The sequence below is a fragment of the Symphalangus syndactylus genome, chromosome 4 (assembly GCF_028878055.3).
Source record: "Symphalangus syndactylus isolate Jambi chromosome 4, NHGRI_mSymSyn1-v2.1_pri, whole genome shotgun sequence".
Taxonomy (NCBI): Eukaryota; Metazoa; Chordata; class Mammalia; order Primates; family Hylobatidae; genus Symphalangus; species Symphalangus syndactylus.
Window position 1 is genome coordinate 128,700,917 of NC_072426.2, and position 17,970 is coordinate 128,718,886.

The following is a 17,970-nucleotide window of genomic DNA, read 5'->3' on the forward strand; positions in this document are numbered from 1 at the left end:
AGTGACCAGACTGTGTCCATAGAAATTGACTGAATAAATCTCTTTTTGTAATTTCACTTAACATGGGGGGACAGTAACTTGAAATATGCTTCATCTTACTAGCAGGGAGCTGTAAATCCAGGGTAGCAAATAGACAATTATATTAACTGTAATATCAATTCAAAAGGATCAATAGTTACCTTGATAGTAATTAAAAGAACCTTGTTAAAAAGTCCTTCTGACATTCATCTGTGGAAAATTGAGCTTTTTGCTCATTTTCTTACTAAAGGTAATGATGAATTAATCTGGTAATTGGCAAGAAAAATATTTTAGTCTTACCTGATCTTTGGCTATTAACTTTCCCCTAAAGCAATTACCCACGAAATGCTTACTGTTCAAACTAGTTTGTGTACAAAAAGCTTGAGATGTTGTTTTCCATGAAAATTGAAGTCATTAGACTTCTATATAGGGGCAATTTTTCTATTCTATCTGCAAACAAATTTCAGTAAGAATTTGGTAAGAAGGAGAACCGATCTGTAACATGTATGTTTATGTGTTTATAGGTGTACTATATTTGCAGACATTTTACTAGATATCAAACATGTTATTTTGTCTTTGGTCTTTGAGGAATTCTTGTTCTTCAGAGGACTGATGAGAATGACAATGTAATTAAGTACTATAATTAAAAATAGTGTACCTAAATGTGACTTATTAAAGAAATTCTATTCCATTTTCATGAAGATATGGAATTAAAATGGAAAACTCAAATGTTTACATTTAATTTCCCTAATTGATACTAGCAGTCAGTGTATATCTTCTTAATATAAGTGGCCTTTAAAATTTTTTTTAGAACATAGCATTATTTAACAGATTAACTTAAGGAAATCATCATGAAACACTACCTTTTTCATTCAAAATTGAACCAATTTTGATTACCTTGTTTTATTACTATTTCTCTGTGTCAAATTAGCATATAGCAGTACTAAAGTCAACACACAGAGTAAATCCTGCTGGCTTTTGTTAAGATTGCATTAAATTACTTCAGGGAGAGCTGACATCTTTATAACATCACTATGAGGTTAAGTGTGTTTCTGTGCATGGGCAATTCTGATCCATTTTCTCAAGTCTTCATTTGTGTTGTTCAGGAGAGTTCTACAATTTTCTTTATGCTGGTCTGGCATGTTTCTTAAGTTTGTTATTGTTTTATCTTTTTATCCTATCTTTAAATAGCTCATTTTGGTCCCATGTACCATTCTAACTACTGCTGATTCTTAAGTTTATGGAAAAAATAAATAAACAAGACTGGTCAGAAAGACTCTGAAAGAAGAACTATAAAGGGAGATGAATCCAAGCAGATATTTAGACACATCAAGCCTAATAATGGAAGTGTGGCACTGGAATCACGAGACTGACCAATGGAACAGAAAGTTAAGAAATAGACCCGAAAATATAAGAAGGTATCATATAATAGAAGCAGCACCTCAAATCAATGGGTAAAAATGGGCTACTTTATAAAGGATACATTTGGAAAAACTAAAGTTGAAATCATATTTCCCACCACGTATCAGGGTAAATTCTAAGCAGAACAAATGTTAAAACATTAAGATATTAAAGTAACAAAGTTGTTAGAAGAAAAATGAGAGAATTTTGTTTAACCTCAAATAGTGGAAGTCTTTTCAACTATGCTTGAAAATCAACAGCCAAAAAAAAAGACATAAATTTGACACCTAAAATTTAAATTCTTCATGGCATAAGATACTATAAGGAAAGCCGGGAAACCAACAATATAGTGGGGGAAAATATTTGCAACTCATATAAAAAACGATAGGCTAATTTCCCTAGTACAAAACAAAAGATTCTAGAAATCAGTAAGGAAAAAAAACCAACAATCTAATAGAAAAGTGTGCAAAGTCTATGAAATGACAATTTACAGAGAAAATAATAGATAAATGGCCTGTATACAAATGAAAAGATATTCAAGCTCAATTCTAACCAGAGAAATGCAAATCAAAAATAACCTGGATGATTTAGTTGATTGGTATGAGTTGTTTTAAAGTTTGATAGGAAACCTGACTGGATAGACTTCTAGTGCAAAAATACTATAATTTTGGTTGCTGAATCACATAAATACGTTAACTATTCATACGAATGTGTTACCTACTTATGTGAAGTATTTATTCATAGTAATGTATTACTTATATAAAAATGGACAAAATGCATATTTATATTGATATTCTAAAATGGAAAATAGTATTTTGCTTGACATCAACAAAAAGTAACTTTTATAAAGATAAGTAAAGTGAAATCAAATATATACACATATCTGGTTCAGCTAGCTATTGCTCCTCCTAAACCTCAAACCTGCTCTCTTTCATTAAAAATGCCTAAATAAGAGATTCTCCTTGAGGTCATCAGAAATATCAAAAGAGAATAAAAGATCGAAGAATTTTCTCACTATTAAATTCAGTGTTACTTTTTGTCATGACCAAGTTCCACCACGTAGTACCCTCAATAGTATACTTGTCTTCTTTCTATGTTAGATGTGAGAATCACAGCAAAGGAAGAATGGGCATGAATAGTAAATGGTAAATGTGGGGATGCAGGTAAGGAAGAAGATTGTAACAGGTTTTAAGCCTGGGTGTTTGAGGGAATAGTAGAAACATTAATAGAAATGACTAAATCAAAGAAAATATGCTATATGCAGGAGGAGAGCTTGAATTCAACAAAGTAGATTCCAGGTAGAAATGATCAGTAGGTCTGGAGCAAACAGAATTAGAATTAGGGACAGAAATGACACAAAAGGTACATGAAAAAGACACAAGTGCATTGACAAATACTTACCAGCCATTTTTCATATTCATCAATAGCTTGTTTATCTTTATCTTTTTTCTCAGCTCTTTTCAGTTCTTCCTTTCTTTTCTCATTTATTTTTTCTTTTTCCTTTTGCTTGAAAAAAGCTTCCTTTTTTTCATTCCTATAGAGCATAGTATAAAACACTGGAGAGTTAAAGGAAAATATATAATAAAGATTCTCTAGTACATCTTTGACAGTAATGAAATTGAAATGCATTACTAAATTTCAAGTAAATAAATTTTATAAAATCCTGAAGTGTTATTAATTTAAAATATATCAAAATATTTATGATTTTGGATTACCATTTTTCAACAGCAGTTAAATTATCTTTCTTTTTCTCGGCAACAGTTTCCTCCTCTTTCTGTTTCTTTGCTCTTTCATATTCTCTCTCCTTTCTATTTTTCTCTTTAAGATATTCCATCTTTTTCTCTTTCCATTTTTCAAAAGCCTGAAAAAGTTCAGAATAATTTTCTTACTGTGAATATTTGAAAATAAATAAAAATATGTTTAATCATTAATTTGGATTTCAAATGTTTTAAAATAATTAAGATGTGCAAAGTTCTCGAATACTTGTAGTGCTTCTCCTTTTCTCGCAGCATTTTCCTCTTCAGTTTTCTTCTTGTTTTTTTCTTCAAGCCTCTTTTTGGCAGCTATTTTCTTTGCTTCCTTTTCTTTCATAGCCTTCCAGGCCTCAAATGATGCTAATGCTTCTTCTCTTTTAGCAGCTTTTTTCTACATTGGAAAAAATAATAGAGTGATATACATACATATGTATATATACATAGACACAAATATGGCTACATATAAATATACACATATACATTTATCTTTAGTCCTCTGATATTCATTATACTTAGAAATTAATTTTCAAAGTAGGTAATTTATTTAGAATGGCTTAGATAAGTTAATTTACAAAGAATGTTATCTGAATTATTCATTGGTTTTAAAACGTCCTTTTCTAAAAACATTTATCACATATTGACCTATTAATGAGAAAGATGTCAACTATTATTTTTGAAAGTGTACTAAACAAATTATATCAAAATAAACTGTAATAGGCTAAATGGTATAGTAAAATTTTCATAATAAAATATTTGAAAAAAAATCAGTAAAGTTATGGGCTTATAAAGTAAGTTAGAGTAAGGCAAATTGGCCAAGCCATGCAGTAAGATGCAGATTTTTGGTTTAAATCTTAATTTTGAATAGTATCAAAACATAAAGTTCTTACTGCACAAATGTATTCCAAATGTTGAAAGTATGTGCTCGACTGAAAAATAGGTTGGAGACTGTATAGCAAGTTATTATTTTACTTCCTTCAATCTAATCCCATAATATTCTATGTTTGCTTTATTGTTCAATATTAAATGACATAAAACCTCAATATTGGGGTAACATAATTTAGAAGTCAAAGTACTATCTACCTCACAGAGCTGTGAAAATCAAACGAGAAGGGGTATGGCACTGACGACAGCAGCATACTGCTATGAACGTGGTTAACAGACAGGCACGCCCCCTGGAGGGCTGCTCCCTTCACTACTGAGGCATTATCGTGCAGTTCACTTTGGAAAATATTTTTCTTCTAAATCTATTTTTAGTATTGAACAGCACGCTGGAGTTTTTGTCCAGAAGTTTGACTTTAGAAGATAGGAAATAATTGAGCGTATTACAAGCAGGAGTTAGAGGAAGAGACTCAGTACAGAAGAGACAGGAACAAAAGTTCACCTCCATTCGATGGGAAAGGATACAAATCAAGAGCTCAGGTAGGGGTTGGACTTGAAGATACTTATAAAATTCAAGACAGAAAAGAGGAAAATTTAAGGCTAACTAGTGTCTAATGATCCTTTATCTTCTCGTGCCTTTCTTTTATTTATTTTTTTTTTGAGACAGAGTCTCTGTCACCTAGGCTGGAGTACAGTGGCACGATCTCAGCTAACTACAACCTCCGCCTCTCGGGTTTAAGTGATCCTGCCACCTCAGCCTCCTGAGTAGCTGGGATTACAGGTGCCCACCACCATCCCTGGCTAATTTTTGTATTTTTAGTAGAGATGGGGTTTCACCACATTGCCCAGGCTGGTGTCGAACTGCAGACCTCAAGGAATCCCATCTGCCTTGGCCTCCCAAAGTACTGGGATTACAGGTGTGAGCCACAGTACCTGGCCTTCTTGGTTAAGTTCTAAATGAAGTCAACTTTTAAAAGTGAATTACGTGCTCATAAACAATAATAACTTCATAATCAGCAGGAACAAAGCTATCCTATACATATACAAAATTAAAATCTGTTTTCATGTAAAACAGTTATATCAAACTAAAATGTATAAAGTAAAACAGAAGTAAAACCAGAAATCATTTCTTTAATATACAAGTTACTTTGCCATTTAAAAAGCTGATTTAGAAAAGTTATATATTCAGGGATATTTTACTGAAATAAAAATCCAAAACATTTTTAGTTCTATATGTCAGAATACCTGTTCATTTTGGATCCTTAAGTTTTCACTTTCAATTCTTTTTATTCTGTGCATTTCATGTAAATATACATTTTTCTTTTCTAACCACTCCTATGAGAACAAGAAAAAGGTTATATAATATTTAAAATTTCTTAAATGAATTAGAATTCTTTATATTAACATTTTCTCTGAAATTCACATGTACAATTTTCTAAAGTATACTATTCTACTTTAAAAAAAGACAAAAAAAAGACTTTTAGAACTGTGAATAAATTAATAAGATCTTTTTTCTATGTATGCCTAACATCATCTCAGGAAAGAAAAAATTTAATAACTTTTTGTTCATAATAACTCCTTTTGTTCATATAAACTTCAAGAAGAAAAAAATGAAAACATATACAGACTTTACAATGTTTTGGCTTGTGCTATATTTCTATAAATTGCAATGGCATATTCTTTCTTTAAAAACAACTATAATCAGTTATGCAAAGTGTGGAAGCAAATAATTTAGTAAAATATGATTACTCATGTATTAAAGGGAAAGTCTTTCTCAATAAATTTAAGTATTAAACCATCATTTTCTATCAGGATTACTTTATTCTTTATAAACAGTGTAGGCTTATGAAAGTGATCATTCTTCTCCTCTTAAAAATATTTTCCTTTTTTACCTGATAAACAGCTGCCCTTATGTTATCTGCTCTATCAGGTTCTATGCTCTGTTTCTGTGAAGGTTTTTGGTCCAAGACTTTTAAAGTCCCTAAATAGTGAGAAGAGGTAGTTGTCGATGGAGTTCTCCTTTTAGAACTAGATTTCTTCAAAAACTCAGAGGTCATTAATCTGAAAAGATCCAAATGAATCAAGACAAAATATTACAATTGCATTTGGTAGAAGAGAGATCTGATAGAATATGCATGTATAATATTCGAAAACTGGCCAGGCATGATGGCTCACACCTGCAATCCCAGCACTTTGGAAGGCCAAAGTGGGTGGATGACTTGAGCTCAGGAGTTACAGACCAGCCTGGGCAACATGGTGAAACCCTGTCTCTACCAAAAATACAAAAAATTAGCTGGCCTGGTGGCACATGCCTGTAGTCATAGCTACCCTGGAGGCTGAGGTGGGAGGATAGCTTGAGCCCAGGAGGCAGAGGTTGCAGTGAGCAGAGATCATGCCACTGCACTCCAGCCTGAGCAACAGAGTGAGACTCCATCTCAAAAAAAAAAATTGAAAACTACATTATAATTTAACAAATTATAATTGCTTTGAAAATGATGTAGGTAAAATGTACAGTCTTAGTATACAAAGAATATTAAATTATGTTGAAGGGGACATATTTATGTCCCCTTCAACATAATTTAAATTTTATAGCTTTAAGTTATATAGCTTTAAAATGACTGTTCTTTTTAAATATTTGTAATTAGAAACATTTTAAGAAATATGGACCACTTCTCAAGTTACATGGAAAGAACAATACAGTAGGTTATAATCACTCTTTTAATATTTTCTTTCATCATTTTGTTACATGAAGCATTCCAAATATAAAATTAGAAAGAATAGTACCATCTATGTCAGGGATTGGTGGGAAAATTTGGCCAGCCATTGGTTTTGGTATACAAAGTTTATTGCACCATAGCTGTAATCATTCACTTAAGTTTTGCCTGTGGCTGCTTTCCTGTTAAAATAGCAGAAATGAATAGTTCCAATATAGACTGTATCGCCTACAAAGCCTAAAATATGCGCTAACTGGCCATTTACAGAAAAAGCTTGCTAGCTCTGTTTTATTTGATTAATGATAATTTGACTAACGATAATTTTAAAGATTCAGAAGGTTTTTGATTAGCACTTATGAGTTAGGCATTCATTATCATTGGTGTGAATGAAGCTATATAGATAATCATTTTAATAAACCTACTTAGTTCATAGATTCTGAAGGCTTTCAGTACAATTTCTCATGTTAGACAATGATGCTTGATAATGAATAAGTATCATTGCTAGACTTCAGCTTTATTACCATTTTATATTGCATGTCTCAGGAAAAGTAGGAGAAAGAAGCTCTATTCCAGAAGCAGTGTGGAGCACAGAGAATCCCTAATCACTGACATTAAGAAAGAAGAAAAATATTCCTAGGACGATCCTGGAGAGCAAAGGTATTGCATAAACATTCCAGGCACTATAACAATCAGTAATAGACTTACTTTTTATAAATTACTTTATTTCAAATAATATCATCAACCAAGGGGTTTTATCATGAAGTAACTACTTCCATTTTATGAAATGGAAATAAAGAGAAAATACAGTAACACCAAATGAAATTTACTTTATGAAAGTTAAATTAAAACTAGCTTTGCTAGAATGCAAGCCCATAAATGACAAATATTGGTAACTTTATTACCTGGCAGATGCACTGGATGCTCTATTACTTGTTGACTTTTTATTCTTCATATTTCTATCTTCAATTGTTTTCTATTAAACAGAAAATGCCAAAGATGATTTATTCATGACAACTATCCTTGTTAGGCTTAGAAGACAAACTGCCAGTAAATCACTATTCTTTAAGCATCTACTATGTGTCAAACACAGTAGATACTGGGAACAAATCAGTGAATAAAATGCCCTTAAGAACATTAAATTCTAGAGATGGATCACCAAAAATAAATATATAAGCAAACATGACTCATGAAGGAGATAAAATAGTGTACAGTGACAGAGAATGACTAGAGTGGGGTTGAGGAGCTGCTTTAAAGAAGTTGGTCAGGGAAGGCTGTCCTGAGGGGCTGACATCAGAGCTAAGACATATAATGAGTGCAAAGGGCCCAGCTGAAGGTCTATGAAAGAAAGAAACAGCAAGAGGTAAAAGCCTGAGAAGGGACGGAGCCTGATATCTTTGAAAAACAGAAAGAGGTGAATGGAGCTGAAGCATAGTGAATGGCAGGGAAAGCGGAGGAAGACATGGTCTGGGAAGAACCAGGTGAGATCACTAGGCAGCGATGAGGAGTCTGGACGGAATTCTTGTGATGAGAAACCAACAAAAAGACTTTAATGGAGAATGATTATATTAGTGATTAGTGAATGGTTGCTAGTGGTAAAGTGAGAGCACAGATATAATAAACACATCCCTAACTTGGCAGTAGTGTTTTTTTCCTAAGGAAAGTGGCTAAGGATGATATACCTGGAACATGGCTTAATGAATCTTCTCCATAAATTTTAAGAAAAGCTTGTATTTTATATCATAAAAGTATTGCTCAAACACAAATTTTCAGCTAGCCCTGTTTTCTTCCCCTGATAATAAATACACAGAGCTTCTAGCTAATTGCAGCTATAAGAGATAATGACAAATTCAGGAGAAACAAAGACTGAAAATGCTACACCATAAATTTTTAAAGTATAGCACTCAGGCACAATTTAGTGTAGGGACAAGTAATCCTACATATCACGTATCTGTTTCTTAAGGTTAGAATAATAATGTTCCCCCCAACAACAAAAAACAAATAACCCCACTAAAAAGAGGGTAAAAAAAACATGAATAGACTTTTTGAAAAGAAGACATACAAGTGGCCAAGAAACATATGAAAAAAAAGTTCACCATCACTAATCATCAGAGAAACACAAATTAAAACCACAGTGAGATATATTATACTAGTCAGAATATTTAGCTATTACTAAAAAGTTGTTAAAAAAGCAACAGATGTTGGTGAAAACACAGAGAAAAGGGAATGCTTGCATACTCTTGGTAAGAATGTAAATTAGTACAATCTTTATGGAAAATAGTATGGGGATTTCTTAAGGAAGTAAAAACAGAACTACCACTCAATCCAGCAACCCCACTGTATCTGCCAAAAGGAAAATCATTATATAAAAAAGATACCTGCACTCATATGTTTATCACACCACTAGTCACAATAGCAAAGATATGGAACCAACCTAAGTGTACATCAACATATGATTGTATAAAGAAAATGTGTACACACATACACACACACACACACGAATACTATTCAGCCATACAGAAAAGAAATAATATCTTTTACAACAACATGGATGGAACTGGAGGCTATTACCTTAAGTGAAATAAGTCAGAAACAGAAAGTCAAATGGTACATGTTCTCACTTCCAAGTCAGAGCTAAATAATGTGTACACATGTATATAGAGTATGGAATAATAGATAATGGAGACTAGGAAAGGTGAGAGGGAGGTGAGGGATGAGAAATTACTTAATGGGTACAATGTACATTTTAGTTTATACTAAAAGTCTGACTTTACTACTACAAAATATATCCATGTAACAAAAAAGCACTTGTACCCGTTAAATTTATATGAACTAAAAAAAGAAAAAACAAAGCAACTTCATCATCTCTGGGGGTTGCCAGGGCACCAGTTCATTATTTTGAAAATTAGGAAATAAAGGCAAAGGATCAAATATGAATAACAATAATAATGTTCCTGATGATAACCATCTATTTCAAAGAAGCACGGACGTTGATAAACATTTCTTTAAGATTTTGGTTAAAGTTGTTAACATGTTTTAAAACAATATCCAAAAACATAACTCTAATTTAAAATCTCAGAAATTATTCCAGACAGTTATATTTTTAAAATATGAAGACCTATGGAAATATATACACCATGAGTATGCATTTCTGAGACATTTAAAAGTATATTATGATCATATACCTCTGATAATTTTTAAACACTGGGTTTCACTATATTCACTACAAACTTTCCTTAAAGTTAAATTTTATTGGATTAGGTAAGAACCATGTGACAATATAATATCACTATCAAAAGATAAATTTTCCACTGGTAATTCAGAAGTATATAACACAGAAGATAAAATTTCTTAAAAGTTCTATTTCAAGTTTTAAGCTGTAGTATGAAAGGTATGAATTTTTACAAATACCTTTGAAGACGCTGTTGCACTGGTAGATATTAAGATACTCTGAGATTTAGATAGTAGTGGATCGACTGTTCTGTCATCATCCATAATCAGTTCCGCTTTTGCCTTTTCTTCTTCAAGGTCATTAGCAGTCACTTGACTTTCCTTGGATTTCTCAACTGCAGTAGTCACATGGTCTGCTGAAAATGAACTCTCTTTATTTTCATCTGATTTCAAGGAATTATGGTTTTCAGTGATTTCTTCATTTGGATCTATTTTGAGACATAGTAATAGCATTAAAACCCCCTTCTGAATTAATAAGGCAAATAGTTGATTCATTTGCTTTCTTTTAAATGAGGACTATCTATAAACTCTTTTTTCTTGCAAAATATGAAGAAAACTATCATATTAAACTTGCATAAACTTTTCAAAAGTGATTTCCAAAAATATAGTCTATGCTTAACTAATGAAGCACTTAACAAATCTAGTACTTAGAAAAATAGCATATTAATAAACAGAATGGAATAACTACCCTAAAACAAAGACACGTCAAAAGAGCTTGTTGATATACAAACCAAGTAAGTGAGATGACAATATTTGTTCAACTCTAAAGCCTGAGTTTCTTAGCTGGAAAAACAGGCTGCATAAGAAGATGTCACACCGCTCTAGGCTACTACAGTTACTAGTAGTACAATTGTTGAATTGTATAGATGCAGAAAGAACCAAGAATTAATGCAATGCAATTTCACACAGTCTCTAGTGAGTTTCATCTCACCAAAATGTAGTACTGCCTCTGATACCATAAGGGGCAATAAAGACAAACCTATTGCTTATCCTCTCAGTGCTCCAAGAAACAGGCTCAAGCTCTGGCATAAGAAGATTCAGTTTTGCATTTATAGAATTGCTTCTACTATTCTGATTCTACCACATTTTGGAATGGGATCACCAACTTTCAGTTCTACCAACGTCCACCTTGCAGCTAAACCTGAATCTTCACTGTCAAAAGTCTTAATTCTGTTGGTTTCATTATGACAATTTTTTGGAATTTGTTTTGAGGTAAGATGGGCTTAAAATCATTCAATTCACTATTGGATTCTTTGGAGCTCTTAATCTATTCAGTGAAAAGAACAAGAACTTTGGAGCTCAAGATTTAACTATGGCTCCATCACTGACCTTGGGTATGTTTCCCCAAGTCACTGCACTTAGCTTTTCTCATCTGTAAAATGACAAAGATGATACTCCATAGTAAGCACTAAAATGTTCATTACACATCTCAGACGTAGAAATAGCTATGTCTTTTAGGTTTCATTAAGCTACATATCACTAAGGAAAGAAATTATGTTAACAATTCACATATCACACCAAGTGCTTACTATGGTATTGCTGTAAATGCTTTACATGTTTAATTCTTACAACACCCTATAAGGCAGATTACTCTTATTTTACCCATTTTAAAGATCAACATACAGGGTCAGAAAAGTTAATTACTTTGCTTATGTAATTGTGCCTGTATTGGAATCTAGCTTAGTCTCACTTTAAAATTCCACCTAGCTATTATGTTGTCCTGCAGAATATCAGAGCAACACATACATAACGATAGTTTACCTTAAGTGCTCACTCCACTTGGGCTATTAACTAGGCTAATGGCTAAAATGCACTATATCACTTAATTTTCACAATAACCTTATGAGACAAATAATATAACTTAGGGAAATTGAGGCACTGAGAGATTAAGTTCTGCATCCAAAATCACAGTTAGTTAACTACATAGTCAGGATTAAAACTCAAACACATAAAAACATATACCTCTCTTATAACTATACAAAGCATTATTTCTCTTACAAACAGGAGTCTAAGTAGTACAGAGTTCACAAATAAGATATAATTATTAGATATAACCACCTTTTCCAGATGCGTTTCCCTCAGATCCTGGTGAAAAAGAATCTCCAAGAATTTGTTTAAGTGATGATGATGCTAGACTTGTTAAGCATGAATCCTATTTTCGCAAAAAAAAAAAAAATACATTTGCCACGTAAGTTTAATAATTAACATTTATGGGAACAATAGCATTATTAAAACTACAAATTGAAATAGCGCAGAACTCTGAAATCTGCATTATTTAGGCATTTGTTGCTGAAACGCAAAGTGTGACAAGCCAATGGAGGTCAGCATGCTTTACTTTCAAGCGTTGATGTCTTGGTCATTAAAAGGGGTCACTGAAAGAGTTATTCAAGTTCTTTAACTACCACCACCTCTATTTATTTTTACCAATTTTCAAAACTCCTATTACTTTATAATCACATTTCTTATAAATATTTAAGGCCAAGATTTGATTTTGATAGCTCTTCCTACAATTATCCTTTGAAAGAAAGCATAAAGAAGACAGGTAAAATAATTTAGTTCCAAATAAATATTACTAGTTATCCAAATGAAAGCATTTAATAAAATCAAGTAAGCAGCTACTTCCAAATATTTTAGATAGGAAAAGCACATAGATTGCATGCACTTGAGTTTTCCTCAAAATTCTGAAAATTGTATCTGATATGAAATAATTATATTTGTCTATCTAAGGTAAACATTTCTTCATAGAATCATCTAGCCTAAAGGTAATGATATTATAATGTAGGAAGTTCAACTTTGTTGTACAAATACTTTAATTTTCTTTCTCCGCAATATTTTATGGGTGCAAAGGAAATGATAAGTCAAAAGCAATGGAGAGAAAACATTTGAGAAAATGGAAGAAGTGCTGAGACACTGGAGTCTACCCTGAAATACAAAGCTTCACCTGAGGAGATCTGCAAATTAGTAGCTTTTTGCTAGAAGGCATTCTCCAATCTATGCAGCTCAAGTAATAGAAAGCTACAGCCTTGGTGGAATGACTTGAGGGGACAGAGGACAGAGTCTAGGACCATCAGATCAGCCAATAAGTATGTGGAAAATAGCAGAGGACAGTGACCACAAAATCTGCATATGAAATTCACCAAAAACCTTTACCACCTCTATTTGTGGCATAAGGGAGACCTCAGAGGATCCTGTAAAAGCGTAGAAGCTAGAAACTGGAAAATTAAGCAGAAATTTCAGCTGATATCCACTGCAGGAGAAATAGGATTGGGAATTTGTGTCCAGCCATGATATCTGCTTGCTAGAAAATATGTTTGAAGGGACATAAAAGAATCCAGAATCTCTATAAAATATCATTCAGAACACCCGGTATTCAATCAAAAGTCACTAAAGAAACAGAAAATGGTGACACTTATTTAAAAAACAAAACAAAAAAAACAGAGAACAGTCAATAGGAACCAACCCAGAGATGACTCACATTTTAGAGTTAGCAGACGAGGACTTTAAAATAGCTATTATAAATATGTTCAAGTACTTTGGGGAAAATATATGCATGATGGCTGAAAAGATGGGGGATTTTATCAGAGATATAAAAAACAGAAAAAATACCAATGGAAAATCTGAAGTTGAACACCACAATAAGTGAAATAAAAAATTCACCTGGAGAACACACATACTTTGCAATGGCAAATGGAACTCTCACGACATACGCTTTTGCTGGGACATTAAAACAGAACAAAACAATTTAATACAATTTGAAATCATAAAAGATACATTCTCTGGACCACAATCAGTAAACCTGAAGACTAAGTAATACAAGTTATTCAGCCTTAAAAACAAAGAGGAAAAAAGATTTAAGAAATATAAGCAGAATCTCAGAGATCAGTGAGATATAGCAAAAATTTCAATGCATGTGTAACTATAGTACCAAAAGGAAAGGAAGAAAAATAGGGTGGGAAATAATAATCTTTCCATTTCACAGACAGTATCAGCTTATAGGTTTGGAAAGCTCAACAAACGTCAAGCAGAATAAACATAAAGAAAGCTAGACCTAGGCACCATGTAGTCAAATTGCTGTAATCAAAAGATAAAAACCACAATCTTGAGTAAAATTCCTGAGGCATTCAGACAAAATCAACACATTATATAGAGAGGACAATGAAATGAATGATTACAAGAGAGGCCAATAAAAATGGAAATCTATAAAGAGCTGGAGCTAGAAGAAGGAAACTGTTACAAAAGAAGGATACAATCACATCAACCACCCTTTGAAAACAAAGACGAGACAAATACTTTTAGAAAAGCAAAGACTGAGAAAAATCCATCACTAGTAAACCTGTATTACAAGAAATGTAAAATAAGTTTGTAAGACTGACAGGACACAAAATGGTAATCTGAATCTACAGTAAGAAATGAAGATCCCTAGAAATTGTATGTGTATTTATAGATATGGAATATCTATAAATAGATTATATAGATGTTATATATCTATAGATTATATAGATATTATATATCTAATATATAAGAATAGATATGGAATATCTATAGATATATAATAGATAATATCTATTTATAGATATATATAATAGATAATATCTATTTATAGATATATATAATAGATAATATCTATTATAGATATGGAATATCTATAAATAGATTAATAGATGTTATATATCTATAATATATAAGAATAGAATATATATTACCTATATATAGATATTATCTACAAATATATATTATCTATAATATATTTAGCAATAGAATGTTATCTATAATATATACAATATATAATACAGTAGATATATAATATATATTTATTCTAGCCTTCTTTAATTTTTTAAAAGTCTAATACAAAAAACTGAAAGGGCTCTTTAAGAAAAAGTTATAACTCTATTGTGGGGATTATAGGATATGCAGATATAATATATATGACAACAATAGCACAATGGATGAGGGAGTATATGGAACTATATTATTCCAAGGTTTCTAGATCAAACGTGAAACAATACAATATCAATTCTAAATAGATTATGATAATTTTCAGATGTATTCTATAATCCACTGATCAACTCTGAAAAATACAATTCAAACAAATATAGATAAAAGGTCAATAATAATAAAAATAAAAAACTAAAATATTCATGATTATCTCCTCAAAAAAAGGCAAGAAAGGAGTAACAGAAACAACAATAAAAACAATAATTTTATAAAACAGATAAATAGAAAATAAAGAGCAACAAATTGCTCCTAAATCCAACCATATCAGTATTTACATTAAATGGACAAAACATTCATAAATGGACAAAACACTACATTAAAAGGCACAGATTGTCAGACTTAATAAAAAAGTGACACCAAACTCTTATTGTAAGAGATTCACTTACATGAAAAGACAGAACTTCCCACAAAGGGAAGCCCATCAGATCTCTCAGCAGAAACTCTACAAGCCAGAAGAGAGTGGGGGCCAATATTCAACATTCTTAAAGAAAAGAATTTTCAACCCAGAATTTCATATCCAGCCAAACTAAGCTTCATAAGTGAAGGAGAAATAAAATACTTTACAGACAAGCAAATGCTGAGAGATTTTGTCACCACCAGGCCTGCCCTAAAAGAGCTCCTGAAGGAAGCACTAAACATGGAAAGGAACAACCGGTACCAGCCACTGCAAAAACATGCCAAATTGTAAAGACCATCGAGGCTAGGAAGAAACTGCATCAACTAACGAGCAAAATAACCAGCTAACATCATAATGACAGGATCAAATTCACACATAACAATATTAACTTTAAATGTAAATGGGCTAAATGCTCCAATTAAAAGACACAGACTGGCAAATGGGATAAAGAGTCAAGACCCACCAGTGTGCTGTATTCAGGAAACCCATCTCACGTGCAGAGACACACATAGGCTCAAAATAAAGGGATGGAGGAAGATCTACCAAGCAAATGGAAAACAAAATAAGGCAGGGGTTGCAAGCCTAGTCTCTGATAAAACAGACTTTAAACTAACAAAGATCAAAAGAGACAAAGAAGGCCATTACATAATGGTAAAGGGATGAATTCAACAAGAAGAGCTAACTACCCTAAATATATATGCACCCAATACAGGAGCACCCAGATTCATAAAGCAAGTCCTGAGTGACCTACAAAGAGACTTAGACTCCCACACAATAATAATGGGAGACTTTTAACACCCCACTGTCAACATTAGACAGATCAACGAGACAGAAAGTTAACAAGGATACCCAGGAATTGAACTCAGCTCTGCACCAAGCAGACCTAATAGACATCTACAGAACTCTCCATCCCAAATCAACAGAATATACATTTTTTTCAGCACCACCCCACACCTATTCCAAAATTGACCACATAGTTGGAAGTAAAGCTCTCCTCAGCAAATGTAAAATAACAGAAATTAAAACAAACTGTCTCTCAGACCACAGTGCAATCAAACTAGAACTCAGGATTAAGAAACTCACTCAAAACCGCTCAACTACATGGAAACTGAACAACCTGCTCCTGAATGACTATTGGGTACATAATGAAATGAAGGCAGAAATAAAGATGTTCTTTGAAACCAACGAGAACAAAGACACAACATACCAGAATCTCTGGGACACATTCAAAGCAGTGTGTAGAGGGAAATTTATAGCACTAAATGCCCACAAGAGAAAGCAGGAAAGATCCCAAACTGACACCCTAACATCACAATTAAAAGAACTAGAAAAGCAAGAGCAAATGCATTCAAAAGCTAGCAGAAGGCAAGAAATAACTAAAATCGGAGCAGAACTGAAGGAAATAGAGACACAAAAAACCCTTCAAAAAATTAATGAATCCAGGAGCAGGTTTTTTGAAACGATCAACAAAATTGATAGACTGCTAGCAAGACTAATAAAGAAGAAAAGAGAGAAGAATCAAATAGACGCAATAAAAAATGATAAAGGGGATATCACCACCAATCCCACAGAAAATACAAACTACCATCAGAGAATACTACAAACACCTCTACCCAAATAAACTAGAAAATCTAGAAGAAATGGATAAATTCCTGGACACATACACCCCCCCAAGACTAAACCAGGAAGAAGCTGAATCTCTGAATAGACCAATAACAGGCTCTGAAATTGTGGCAATAATCAATAGCTTACCAACCAAAAAGAGTCCAGGACCAGATGGATTCACAGCCGAATTCTACCAGAGGTACAAGGAGGAACTGGTACCATTCCTTCTGAAACTATTCCAATCAATAGAAAAAGAGGGAATCCTCCCTAACTCATTTTTTCAGGCCAGCATCATCTTGATACCAAAGCCTGGCAGAGACACAACCAAAAAAGAGAATTTTAGACCAATATCCTTGATGAACATTGATGCAAAAATCCTCAATAAAATACTGGCAAACCGAATCCAGCAGCACATCAAAAAGCTTATCCACCATGATCAAGTGGGCTTCATCCCTGGGATGCAAGGCTGGTTCAACATACGCAAATCAATAAATGTAATCCAGCATATAAACAGAACCAAAGACAAAAACCACATGATTATCTCAATAGATGCAGAAAAGGCCTTTGACAAAATTCAACAACGCTTCACACTAAAAACTCTCAATAAATTAGGTATTGATGGGACATATCTCAATAAGAGCTATCTATGACAAACCCACAGCCAGTATCATACTGAATGGGCAAAAACTGGAAGCATTCCCTTTGAAAACTGGCACAAGACAGGGATGCCCTCTCTCACCACTCCTATTCAACATAGTGTTGGAAGTTCTGGCTAGTGCAATTAGGCAGGAGAAGGAAATAAAGGGTATTCAATTAAGAAAAGAGGAAGTCAAATTGTCCCTGTTTGCAGATGACATGATTGTATATCTAGAAAACCCCATTGTCTCAGCCCAAAATCTCCTTAAGCTGATAAGCAACTTCAGAAAAGTCTCAGGATACAAAATCAATGTACAAAAATCACAAGCATTCTTATACACCA

General features: G+C 32.9%; 1 protein-coding gene and 1 long non-coding RNA gene across 10 annotated transcripts in view; one reads left to right on the forward strand and one right to left on the reverse strand.

The window, feature by feature from the left end:
• Positions 1–17,970, reverse strand: part of MAP9 (microtubule associated protein 9) — a 46,385-nt gene that overhangs the window by 14,346 nt on the left and 14,069 nt on the right. For all 8 annotated transcript variants that reach the window (XM_063638302.1, XM_063638303.1, XM_063638307.1 and 5 more), the window contains 8 exons: positions 12,053–12,146; positions 10,175–10,422; positions 7,669–7,739; positions 5,945–6,113; positions 5,298–5,387; positions 3,403–3,564; positions 3,135–3,280; positions 2,821–2,953 (listed from right to left, as the gene is read on the reverse strand). In XM_063638302.1, the coding sequence (XP_063494372.1) occupies positions 2,821–2,953; positions 3,135–3,280; positions 3,403–3,564; positions 5,298–5,387; positions 5,945–6,113; positions 7,669–7,739; positions 10,175–10,422; positions 12,053–12,146 (1,113 nt within the window). The remainder of the gene's footprint in view (positions 1–2,820; positions 2,954–3,134; positions 3,281–3,402; positions 3,565–5,297; positions 5,388–5,944; positions 6,114–7,668; positions 7,740–10,174; positions 10,423–12,052; positions 12,147–17,970) is intronic.
• Positions 1–17,970, forward strand: part of LOC129481165 (uncharacterized) — a 32,802-nt gene that overhangs the window by 10,326 nt on the left and 4,506 nt on the right. For both annotated transcript variants that reach the window (XR_008657279.2, XR_008657278.2), the window contains 2 exons: positions 4,428–4,592; positions 7,310–7,423. This is a non-coding gene — a long non-coding RNA (uncharacterized lncRNA). The remainder of the gene's footprint in view (positions 1–4,427; positions 4,593–7,309; positions 7,424–17,970) is intronic.